The sequence below is a fragment of the Martes martes genome (assembly GCF_963455335.1).
Source record: "Martes martes genome assembly, chromosome: 5".
Taxonomy (NCBI): domain Eukaryota; kingdom Metazoa; phylum Chordata; class Mammalia; order Carnivora; family Mustelidae; genus Martes; species Martes martes.
Genome location: NC_137892.1, coordinates 126,736,608 through 126,749,812, shown reverse-complemented (window position 1 = coordinate 126,749,812; position 13,205 = coordinate 126,736,608). Strand labels below are relative to the sequence as shown.

The 13,205-nt window shown below is 37.1% G+C and overlaps 1 protein-coding gene across 2 annotated transcripts in view; it reads right to left on the bottom strand.

Annotated features, from left to right (window-relative positions):
• Positions 1 to 13,205, bottom strand: part of ARL15 (ARF like GTPase 15) — a 399,856-nt gene that overhangs the window by 233,256 nt on the left and 153,395 nt on the right. For both annotated transcript variants that reach the window (XM_080804763.1, XM_080804764.1), the window contains exon 3: positions 11,492 to 11,551. In XM_080804763.1, the coding sequence (XP_080660889.1) occupies positions 11,492 to 11,551 (60 nt within the window). The remainder of the gene's footprint in view (positions 1 to 11,491; positions 11,552 to 13,205) is intronic.

Genomic DNA, 13,205 nt, shown 5'->3' with positions numbered 1-13,205 from the left:
ACCCAGTATTAGGGTAATTTTAAATCTCGTTTTGTGTGTGGTGGGTTTTTGTTTTTTTTTTTTTTTTGTCTATCTGCTACTGATTCCTAATTTTGTTGGATTTTAATCAGAAAATATACATGGTCATATATAAATTTTAGGGGTATTTTAAAAGGACCTATCTTTTCTATTTGAGTGTAAAATTCTGTAATGATCAACTAGATCAAGTTTGTTAATTGGCTATTTAAATCCTTTATATATTTCATCTATTTGATCTATTGTCTTATAAAGAATATATGGATAAATTCTTCTGATTGTGGATATTTGTTGGCTCTTTCTTACATTTTTCTCAGTTTTAATTTTGTATAGTTCAGAATTATGTAGATAAATATGTAAAGTTTCCCGATTACTCAAGTTATCCTAATAGATCAACATGGAAAACCCTCTATTCTTAATGTTCTTTGTTTTGAATTTCATCTCCTAGTACTTTCTTTTCAGTGGTTTTCAAGGATTTCGTTTCTATCCCTTTATTTCTACCTTGCCGTGTTTTATTGTTGCAGAAGTATCTCTTAGAACCGATATAGCTGAATAGGTTTATAATCAGTTTTTATATCACTCATTTAAAAGGGGAATTTAATCTACTTACGTTTATTTTGATTGCTGATGTATAGATGTTTTCTAGATCTCATGACTATTAATTTTGCTATTTTTCCATTTTTGCATTTTGTTGAATTTATCAAATATCCTTAGCTTTCTATCTTTATAGTGTATTTTCTTAAGTTTTATTTCTTAAAGAAAAATTCTCTTTGGGCGCCTGGGTGGCTCAGTTTGTTAAGCAACTGCCTTCGGCTCAGGTCACGGTCCTGGAGTCCCGGGATCGAGTCACGCATCAGGCTCCCAGCTCCATGGGGAGTCTGCTTCTCCCTCTGACCCTCTCGCCTCTCATGTTCTCTCTCACTGTCTCTCTCTCAAGTAAATAAAATTAAAAAAAAAAAAAAATTCTCTTTAAAAAAAAATTCTCATGGGGCACCTGATGGCTCAGTCGGTTAAGTGACTACAGCTTAGGTCATGATCTCAGGGTCCTGGGATCTAGCTCCATGTTGGGCTCCCTGCTCAACAGGAAATCTACTTTTCCCTTTCCCTATAACCCTCCCCGTACTCACTCTCTCTCACTTTCAAATAAAATCTTAAGAAAAACTCTTATGAACAAAGTTCACATGAGAAAAAAAATTCTACTTGATTCCAATGAACTAACTCCATTCCCTAAGATAATTATTTTTTATATTAGCTGAATGTGTAAGTTTTCAGATTTTTAAAAAATTCATTCATGGCGATATCATCCTACTTTCACTGTTTTAGTATTTACCCTTAATTTTTATTTTTTTTAAATTCTTTTTTAAGATTTTATTTATTTATTTGACAAAGATCACAAATAGGCAGAGAGGCAGGCAGAGAGAGAAGGGGAAGGAGGCCCCCTGCCCAGCAGGGAGCCCGATTCGAGGCTCCAACCCAGGACCCTGGGACCATGACCTGAGCCGAAGGCAGAAGCTTTAACCCACTGAGCCACCCAGGTGCCCTTATCCTTAATTTTTAAAGATACATATTTAAATTTCAATCTTTCTTTTCATTATAATCTATAATCTAAAGAAAATACACTTTGATTCTCTCTACCTGACATCTCTCATGTTGAAATCAGAAATAACTCACTTGTGTGTTCCTGTGGTTAGAATTAATCATTTCTTTTTCTTCACAAATTGCCTAGATTTACATCTTTTCTTGGCCTCAGAAGACCCATTAAATTTGAATACTTTTTTTTCCACATTTGAGGTTTTTCTATTTTCTTTGGTTACTTTAATCTCTACAGCTTCTCTTTACTCTCCCTTTCTGCCTCTTAGAGGAATGTTAGAAGTCCTATTAACTATTCCTTTGGTCTTCTCAAATTTCTCTCATACTTTCAGAGCTGTCCTTTTGCAGGGTATTCTGAGGAAATTCCCTAGTTCAGTCCTTAGTTTTATTAATTTACATCTGAGATGTGTCAACAGATATGTCACTTTAAATTTTCATTTCCCTAGTTCCATTAGATTACTTTTCATGAATACAAAACCCATCTCTCTGAATATCTTCTTCTGATCACTCTATTACCTCTAGGTCCTTAGATACTTTTTCTTTTGATGAGGTAAACTTTGTTTGATGCTGCTGATTTCCCTCATATTGTGGTATGCTGTGATTATATACTTATCTTTTGCTTGAGAATCTATGTCTGCCAGCTCTTCTGTTTACCATTGCCTACTTTCAGTGATTAATAGGGACAGACAAGTGGCTTCTCTCCCGTATGTGTGGGCTTCCTAACCCACCTGGCAGTCAGTATATTACTAGGACACTGCCTTGGCCTGAGTCTAGCACACACTTCCAAGATTTAGTTTGTGGGTAAACACAGCTGTTATCCACTACTTAACACAAGGAGAGAAGAAAAATAAAAGGCAGGGCTCCAGATGTAAAGCCCCAATTAATAACTCTGATAAACTCTCTGATTAATAATCCTGATATATTTTCCTTCTACTTCATGTTTCCATGGCTTACATCTCAGTCTTTATGTTTCCTTTCTTCATTGTAGATTAAACCCGTGTTATAGATTTAACTTAAAATCGTTGTCTGATTTTTGTCATTTTATGAGATTTTGGCAAAGGAGGAGAATACACATTTAAAAAAAAAACCAACCTTCAATTTTCAGTCATAAGTATTATGTATTAATGTATGTATTAAGAAGTTAACTTTATATGATAAGTTCTTTATATTACTTCTCACAATGATGCCATAAAATATCAGTGAATTTCAAGTTTAAAATTTTCAAGCATTTTCAGTATAGAGCTTTTGGTAATACTTTGGACCTTAAGAAATTAAAACCAACACATTTAGAATGCCTCAAAACAAATCTAAGCAGTTCTGTTTTGTTCAGTTCTAGGATAGGTCAGAGCAGCTACAAATATGTTACCTCTTGAACAACTGTCAAGCTGTCATTCTAACTACAGAAATCTAGTAAAGCTGTTTAATCTTTTCTATGAACTTCCATAATCTTTATGGCCAATATTACTCTCCCATCAAAATAACCAAAGAAATGGGCTCATGACTGTGTGCATGCACACGTGGGAATTATATCTTTAGGGGATGGCACACAGTATTTATTAAGTATTCACTAAAATGAATTCAATACAAAACACCATTTTGCTTCTGAAGGGTCTAGTCTTACTCAAGTATCTTGTGGCATTACTTGGCAAATCTCTCTCCAGCTTGGAACTGCAGGAATGTTTTATATCACAATATGATAAACCCTTAAGATTACAGTGCGTTTTTCAGTTATTTCTAACTTTATGGACTGGTATGTTAAACACCGTTAATAGGATTGAGTACAAGATGCAATTAAGATCATACTGAAAGGAGAAAGAAATGTTACAGAGGAAAAGAGTCTAGAAAAAAAAGATGAGACAAGTCAAGGAGTTGACAGTAGATTTGGTTTATGGATGAAACAAGATTAGACCAAACCCACTGCCATTTCCATGACTTTTGTCCCAGGTTGTTCCTAAACTGTCTTATCCTCTGCAACGTCTCCTTTGTCCTTTCTAGATGATCCTAACAACATCTTGCACTCAATCCTATTACAGTGTTTCCCACACCAGAATGTAATGCTTCTTGAAGTAAGCAGCACAGTGACAAGTGACTAGTTGGTATTAGTAAATACCAACTAATTGAGTATTTTGGTATTTCATGTATGTATACCTCTTTCACACAACCACAAAAAGAACACAGATTTATCGAAATGTATACTCTACCAAAAATAAATAAATAAATAAATAAATAAAAATAAAAGGAAGTCCAGGTTAAATGAAAACAGAAAAATAAAGCATTATAATCATCCACAGTTGTTAAAGATGGGCTCTATGGTTCTTTGGGGCCACAGTGAAGTAGATACTATAGGTTTCAAGACAAAAATAAACTATCTGTTGTATCAAACAGGAGAAGGCTTATCAGCATCCTCAGCTGCTAGAAAAGCAAGCAGCCTTGGAAAAGTTAAGAGGCTTGCCCAATGTCCCATGGCTTGTTTTGATAGAGAAAAATACTGGTCTCTTGACTTGCAGTGTTGTTGCTGCAATACCACACTGAAACCAAATACACGATGAAAATTCATTGCTATTATGGCAAACCCCTGGGAGAAACAGAAATATCTATTCCCTTCTAAAGATTAGGAAGCTCAGAACCCAGTGTGAAAGTTCTGTGAGGAAGTTCGGTAGAGTTGGAAGATATGATACGACCTGACTACCCCAAACAGAAATCAATGGGTGAGGGAGCTACATTAGAGGCACATGAAACCCCTCTTTTCTTTCTTTTTTTTTTTAAGATTTTATTTATTTATTTGACAGACAGAGATCACAAGTAGGCAGAGAGAGAGAGGGAAGCAGGCTATCTGCCGAGCAGAGAACCCAATGTGGGGTTCGATCCCAGGACCCTGGGATCATGACCTGAGCCGAAGGCAGAGGCTTTTACCCACTGAGCCACCCAGGCGCCCCGAAACCCCTCTTTTCAAGGCAGGGGTGGTCAAAAGGCCAGGACACTAGTTTCTTGAACATTGTGTGCATGTGTGTGTGGTGTATGTATTAGAACTCTGTGTGTGTGTGTGTGTGTGTGTGTGTGTGTGTATCTGTATATAGTCTTAGAAGAGTGAATTGTTAAGTACTATACAGAACTATGACTGGGAAGGCAAATTTTTATAAAATTTCCTAGGGCATTTCTCCAGAAGAAAACAAAAATTAAGGTCAGGTCTACATCAGCCAGTAACAGACTTCTGGGCCCCCAGATTCATTTATTTGGCTCGGCTGACTATTTGGCTCAGTTTTCCCTTAGCAAGTGTAAAAAACGCTTGAACACCACCACCCTGGGATTCTGTTCAACCAATTCAGATAGCTGTGGCCTTTCAACTCCCATCCAAGTGACTTGGCTTTATCCCAATATCATTTCCCCTAGTAGAGCCTAAGCCTAAGTGAGAAAGTACACAGCTCAGAGAGCCAGGAGTTAACTGGCTGTTCCCATTCCAGAAAGGTCTGGTTCTTCTCCTAGATAAGGAAACAATACTATATCAAGAAGTTTCGATCATTCAATGTATCACACTGGAACCACAACTATAAAAACAGAATCAGTGGAAATACCACTGTCTATCTTAAAGCATCTCTCGAGGAGCTTTAGGCAACTGCAGTTTTCTTTTCCAGCCCAATCCCTTGGGAAATAAGTAGTGATGATTTATTAAAACTTACATTTTGCAGATAAGAAAACAACAACAAGAAGTTCAAATGCACAGAGGGACAGAGCGCCTTGAGGCCACACTCTACTTGCTAAACCTCATTTCTCCGTTATAATTCTATACATCAGATATGGAATATGCACACTTACTTGTGTGTGGCTGACTCTAATTTAGCAGACAGCATGATTGTAAGGGATACTGTGGACCTGGCCTTCTTCAGACCCCCACTCTGTGCTGTCATGTTCCTTTGCCAGCGTCATGGTTTCTTGCCACCTCAGCCAGAGAATTCCAAGTTTGGAGACATCTAAACGAGTTTCTGAACGGCAAGCTGTTCTCTCCTACACCAGCAAGCAATATTTTAACTCCACTTGTCCCTTAAAGCAATGTGGCAATAATGTCTTCCAGCCTACCTATACTGTTTCTAATATACAACCAATTTGTTGGTATGGTCTTGATTCCTCCCTCTGTCTGTTGGATGGTATGACTCTCAGAGGCAGTGACAGTAAATTCATAGGTATTTAGCTGGAAATTTTTTTTTTCTTAAATAGGAGGTGGTAGTGGGGCTATGGAGGCAATAATCATAGTATATATAGGACAGGGAGAACACATCAAGTCAAAGAGCTACTTTTCCTTCCGAATTAAGTTTTAATGTGAGATTCTAAAGGAAGAAAGATTTTGGTGAAAGACATCAAATGGCCTGGGTATAGAAAGCAGAAATTAAAAAGATAAAGGCAGCAGTGCCCCCTGGGTTGCCTGTCAAGAAATTTGCCCTGTACAGTTTCCGGAGAAATTAAGAAATGCAAATAACCTGGACAGATTAACAGCACCCGAAGATAACTAGCAGGATACAAAGAAACAGCACCTTTCACTATGAGGAGGCGGTGTACTCCTTCAGGCAAACAAAGAAACAGGACAGAGTCAACATCTGTTTCATATAACAGCTTGGCTGCTGAAAGAAGCAACCTTTAAAAAAAATGGCTTAGCTGACAATCCTCAGAAATCATTCAATCACTATTGCAGGGGCTGAAGTAAATGGGTAAGGGAACACAACTTGCACTTTTCCACACGACCCTCGCCACCTTCTGAAGAAGAAAAGTTGTCTTGTCTTTAGAGGGAAAAAAAGTGCAAACAAAAATCTTCATGAACTTTCTTTCTGATTGACAACTAGCAGCAAATACTGAAGCACAGAAGACAGCTCACTGCTTTTTTAGCTTTTGCCTTTCTGAGTGTCAACGGAGAAGACAAGACTGCCAAAGAGTTGACTGGGTGGGGAAACGACTCAGACATAACTCATTAGAATATCAGAGGGAGAAAACAAGTCATTTGACAAAACCAACTGCGGTTCCAGAATTCAGTCAAGGAAAGAAAACGGAATATTATGACGTCTGGATCCTCATCGATTCATGGTTAACAAACCAAATGTGTTAAGAAATGAAAATTTCCTCTCTGGGCTCTATCGGTGTGCAAAGGCAATTTCAAAAGCAAGAGAAAACTATCTCCGAGTGCATCTGTAGATTTAAGAACTGGAAATTTCTAAAGTGAAAAATGACCAGAGCTGTAAGGTCACTGCAGCGGGACTGGTGCTTTCAACTCAGCTAAATGGCAGATGCTTCATTCACCTTAGTACTGTGGTTACAATACATAAAGCCAAACAGAATGATAGCAATTAGGAGGCATTATGATAGAAGAGATTTTTCAGGTGGAAACTGAAACCAGAGGGAAAGGTGATAAGGTACATGAGACAAAAACATTTAATATGAATACGTGTGTACTGCCAAAAACTATGCAAGATTCTGCTAACCAGAAGACTCCACTGAGGCCCCTTCCCTGAGACTTCTCAGTTTAAACAGGTTGGGGGCAGGGAGAGACCATCTTGTCCATAAGGGAGCAAGGCATGACCGCAAAGAGAAAAAGCAATCAATATGTGACTTGGGTTATTTCGAGACACCTTGGGGAAAAGGCTTTATTGAAAAGTGTTTTTTTGAGGGGGTGGGGGATGGAGGAGGGGAAGGGTGTGATTACAATATAAATCTTCCCAAAATGTTAGCTACGGGCCAGGTGATTTCTAAGTAGCTGACTTAGGTTAATTTAGTCCTCACAATGGTTATATAATGCAGAAATTATTATTGCTACATTTTACAGATAAGGAAGCAGAGAGACAGGAAAATGGACTTGCCTAGAATCCTATGGAATGGTTGGGCTTCCTCTAATAGGAAGAAGGGAAATTGGCTGAAAGATTCATCCTTCTGTCTGGTCAGGATCCTGCTAGGTGTCTTGTAAGTCAGAATAATAAACAAGCACAAGACAAACAGAGTAATTAATTAAAACTAAAAAAGGATTTAGATTAGTTTCAACAAAAACCTCCCAAATGAGAGAATTTACAAGAAAAACAAATCCACTGAGCAATACTACAGAATGTCCTTTGTAGAGATCAGAAAAGCCGGTGCTGGATGGTATTAAAAATCCCTTCAAGTATTGAGGGGATTAACCTAGGAATTCATTCTAGGCCTGTAAATAGTAGTATTTGGCTTTCCTCAAGGAGAGAAGCACACAAGAGTCGCCCCTTGTGTCCGACAGCTCGCCCATGCAAGGACCAGGCGTCTACCCGCCACTATAACCACTTCCTAGAACTCAGCCTCGGGATGTGATATGTACTTAATAAGTATCTGTTGAATAAATGAAATAAAAAGAATAAAAATACGAAAATGATGTGTTCGTGCAAGCCTTGAGATAGACTGAAAAGTTGAGGTTACAAGTGATTCAGAAGCCAGGCTGGAAGAGATCGGAAGGGAAACAGGACTCTAGCAGGGAGGGAAGTCAGAGCCCGAAGTGAACAAGAGTCTGACTTGAAAGTCAAAGAGAGAGAATGAACGACAGAGGCAGCAGCAGGTAACACGTGGAAGCACTTCTCTCGCGCCAGGCATGGGGTAAAGTGTTCCACGTAGAGAGTAAGTGGTTAAGTGCTCAGATGCACACCGACCTCCTCCCAACAGCCTTGATCAAGTCACTCAGTCCCTGTGCCTGGCTGTCCTGTATCTCATCACCTGTGAGACAGTCATAGCACCCACTCATTAGGCACGAAGCTGTGAAAGTGAAATGAGAACTTCACTGGAGGGAGAGAAATGGAAATAAGCAAAAAGAGAAAAAACATTTAGAGTTTCAATTTCATGTAAATATAGGAGTCATCAGTGCAGCCTGGTGGGTGTGAGAGCTCAGTCGAGGACAGCAAGTCATTCTCAAAATAGTGAAAACGGACCCTGACCATATACCATCAGGCTGGGCTGATTAGGTCTATGTTTGCGTCATGTCTTACCTTGACCTTTACCCACCCACCCCCACAATTTCATTTTCCAAAATTTCATTGATTTCAAATGTTTGTTTTCATGAATGTCTCCATTAAAAAAAAAATATCACGAGTTTCTTCAAGACAAGGGATATATTTTAGGTATCTTTCATTCTCAACTCCTAGAATCTTGCTTGTTATACAACTGTGCTAGAACAATTGCATGAGTGAGAAAATCTGAGTGAAAATTTTAAGAGTTTTTGGGTGAACAATATAGGAAACACTCTCCTAAGAGAAAGTTGAGAACAAAGAACTATGTATGTATATGCTATGCATACAAGTTTTATATATGCACAGACACGAACATCTATCAGCTGTGTATGTAAACAAACTTTATTAAGATCTCCCCATAGTGACTTTCATTTAATTCCACTGGTCAATGTTAATTCATTTCATTCCGTTTCTTACTAGATAAGGAATACAAGTTCATGCCTTATATTTTGAATGAGTGAGAAGTTTAACTTAGGGTTTAGAAGCAGGATGATGGAGAGCCTTGGAACCAGCTGAAAGGGTTCTTCCTCCTGGCAGGGAGGTGCAGGGGTCATGCCAATCTCCTGAATTAACCCTACCATAAACAGAGCCATCTGGGCAATCCCTAGGCCAGTGACATCATGGCACTCAGTACTGCTAACTACCGTCTATCATCTTGAATTGCTCCCTTGATTTCAAGATTTTTCCCTGGATCACACAACCTGATTGGACTTCTGAGAAACCCTCTATTGTTACACAAAGGGTTCGTATCTTCACACATTGATCCTAAAACACTCCACTCTTTCCTCCTGAAATTTTCAGTCAAGCTACCTCCTCTCAAGCAACTGGACTTCAGTTGGTTACAAATCTCCCTAAATGCCACGTACGTGCGTATTATGTTCGGAGAGTTTCTTACCACATAAGAGATACCCTGAATCCTAGGAAAGCTACACTCTTCCCATGGATTAGCCTACTCTTCCTGCCTTCTTAGGTGAGACAGAGCCTAGCACCCAGTCCTCTTACAGGCAGACAAGGCCCTCAAAAAGTATTTGTTAAATAAAGGACTTCGTGAAGGCACAATCAAGGAATCAACTCCCTCCATAGCTTGCCTTTGAGCATTCAACACAGAACACACAATGAGATTCTGCTCGGACAAATCACTTTCTCCTGGAAACAGTCTCCTGACAGAAAACAGAACGACTAAAACTGAAGGGGTTGAATACCCCATGCCAAATACATTCTCATTAGCCTGGAACTCATGTACCTGTCCCAATCCTGGAAGTTTTAGCTTTTATTACCTGTATCTCAAACTATAACAGAATAAAATATTACCACCAAACTTTATGGTACCCTCTTTATTATAATGGCCATTACTGCAATTGTCAGGGCAGAGGTTTTTCAGCAAAATTAAACCTTGTCTGGGAATAGACAGAACGCCCCCATCCTGTAATTTCTTTTATTGTATTGAATTTCAGTGTAACAGTGGCACACAGTCCAGGCTACAAAAATTCCCTGAAGCGTTCACTTCAGTTGTCCAGACACATTCTCTACCTGTATCATCCAACTACCATCTATAATAAATGCCTTATCAACTAATCAACAGTTTCTTACACCTGGAGGGGGTTCAAAGAAAGTATCTAGCCTAGTAGTAAAATCCTTACGAAGTATCAACCACATTGAAAACCAGTAAAATTCTCAAACCATACATTTCGATTCCATGGACTTTTTCAATATATCCTCTGACTGTAATTCTATAGTCACTGAGAAGCAGAGTCACTAGAAACCACAAAGTCATATTAAAATATTCAACCTAAAAGAGTACTCTTTTGAAAATTTTAATGTAGAAAAATGATTCAATGACAAGAACACTCATGCTCGAGAATTTCTGTAGTCATTTGACAAAATCAAATGCCTTAATGGATAAACCAGAATTTATCAACCATGGTTGATTTAAATATTAATGCTACAAAAGTCAAAGGTAGCTATAAAAAAGTACTGACAGAACTAAACTTGTCCTAGATACAGCTCTTTAAAACACCTAAGAAGATGAGCTAATACATTAGGGAGATAAAAATAAGGTGGCATCAAACACTATTAAAATGGCATAAAGTTTGTGTTTCAATTGCATCATGTTAAAAATAGGTCAGTTAGAATGAACTTAGAAAAAAGTGGGGGAGGGAAGAGGTCAATATCACAAAGTGATTAAAGAGATGGAAGAGAACTTTCTTCTAAGTCATTAAACTCACCAATATGATCCTGAACTTCACAGCACTTAACCATTTTCCTGTGCCATTAGAGAATTTAGTAGGTTCACTGAATTGACTGATTTCTTTGTTAACCTATTTACATGGGTTAAGACCCTGACTGACATAAAACACAATCAAAAAATCCCAGACAGAGAGTGTAATGAAAGACTGAGTGATGTATAGTTTGGGGTACAGCCTATCCAATAAATGTGCTTGACCAGCAAAGAACCCATTGGCAAAGATTTATTATCGGAACAAATACATTCTAAAAAGATCTAATACAACAGTATGAATACAAACTATTCTAAAATACAGTTCTTTGCCCTCCATAATGCATGGCTTATCTTTCTGTTATATTAAAACTCTCTTCACAACTTTTTGATCAGGAATTAATTTTTTGAACAGATAAAACCAAAGAATATGTAGCATATGAAACAGAACCAACAGCATGGTTCTCTAATTTAAAAAAAAAAAAAAAAGTTTATTACTTAGAAGTCTTCAACAAACTTTAAAACATTTAAGGAGAAAGACATATCTCTATTACCAAAGGAAAACGCAAAAACAAATCACCGGCTAGAAGAACAATTTTAAAATTACATGTAACATTAATACCAAATTAGCACAAATTTAAGCCAGACACAGAAAGGATTTGAAATGTTATACCTCCAAGTTCCTTTACATTCAAGATGGCATTCTGGAATGGCACTGCTTTTATACTAAAACCTAAAATTAAAAAACAAAAACATAAAAAAGGAATTAGCAGCTTTTCTTTTAAAAATATATAAAATGCTCAAAGCCTTTTTAAGCCTGATTAAGAGCCACTTTTTATAGCTTGTATTTATGCCGGAAATAATTCAAGATACATTGATAACACATTATCAAATTCTCAAAATACTGTTGTTTATTCGGCAAAATCTAACTCTTTTTCAAAATACCTCTCTATTCTTTAATACGTTATGTCACTTGTAAATTTTATCAGTTGTGAGAAAGACATCTGGAAGTACAGAGAAACTTCAAAGAAAATATTAGATCTCTGAGGGCCTTTGCATCTAATTCCTAAAGTTAATTGTCTCTCACATAGAACTCAGCAACTCTAGAGATTAAGGTACCTAAATTATAGCCACCTTATATTAGAATTACATAGGATTTATGTCAGGGTTTTAAGAACATGGTTAATATCATACATGTATTTTTCTTAAAAGTTAATCGTAATTGTCTACTTATGCATAATCATTTTATAATACGCAGAGTAAATGATTTCTATTAAAATATATTCAGAGTATAGTTTTTTTTAATTACATATTTAGGACTTAACTATTATCATTCAAGTCATGATTGACTTCAACATAGCTGGTTCACATAAAAGCTTAGCAGGTGGAACATACATGCTTATATACCTACACACATACACCAACAAATACACTATTTCTGGAAGAATCCACAAGAAACAATCTAGTGAGGATCCTTGGGACAACTGAGGATGTGGAGGTCTTTAAGTTTCCTTTTGTTTCATTTGAATGTTTTTGCTATACATAAGGACTTTTTAATCTAAAAGCCATAATTTTTAAATGTTAATCTGTTCGGTAATTTCTAACCACTTGGTCTAAGGTTTTACACATCAGTATGTGCAATTTGAAGATAATTTCTTAGAAAAGAGATGATTTAACAGTATCAGATACAGAAATACTTTAATTTGAAAGAAGTCATAAAACTATGATAGGTGCCTGGAAAGGTAAAAAGATACAGGGTTTGCTGTGGATAAGAACAATTCTTTTGCATGGTTCTGCGCTACTGTATAAAAACAGAAGTCAGTATGTATATTTTTCTATTCTGCCCCATTACTACCACTCTTTTGCTATATGTTGTCCCAGCTCTTTAAAACTGTATATAGTATCTTCCACTTAAGGCAGGGAATATCACCTAATGGTTAAAAGGGACTTTGGAGTCAGAACTAGATTCAAATCAGCTCTGTGACTGTAGGCAACCTACTAGCCTTGGCTTTCATCATCTATAAAATGGGAATGAAAGAATCTGATAGACTCTACCTCATGTAGTTATAAAAATGATATAATATATGTATTATGTTTATCACAGTGCCTGACACAAATAAGCATACAATATATGATTGCTAGCATTCTCTATCCACTGGTTCTGTATTGATCATTTCATCATTAGCTATGCATGTCTCTTGCCTGCCTCAATACATTATAGTACATAGTATATAGATACATATATGTATCTATATACTATATATGGTATGTAGTATATAGTATATATTTCTCTTAAGAGAAATCCTGGGGGCTTATTTACTAATCTACTTAGCTAGAGCTACAGATACTACCACTGAATGAAAAGTACCATTATTAGAGTGACGAAA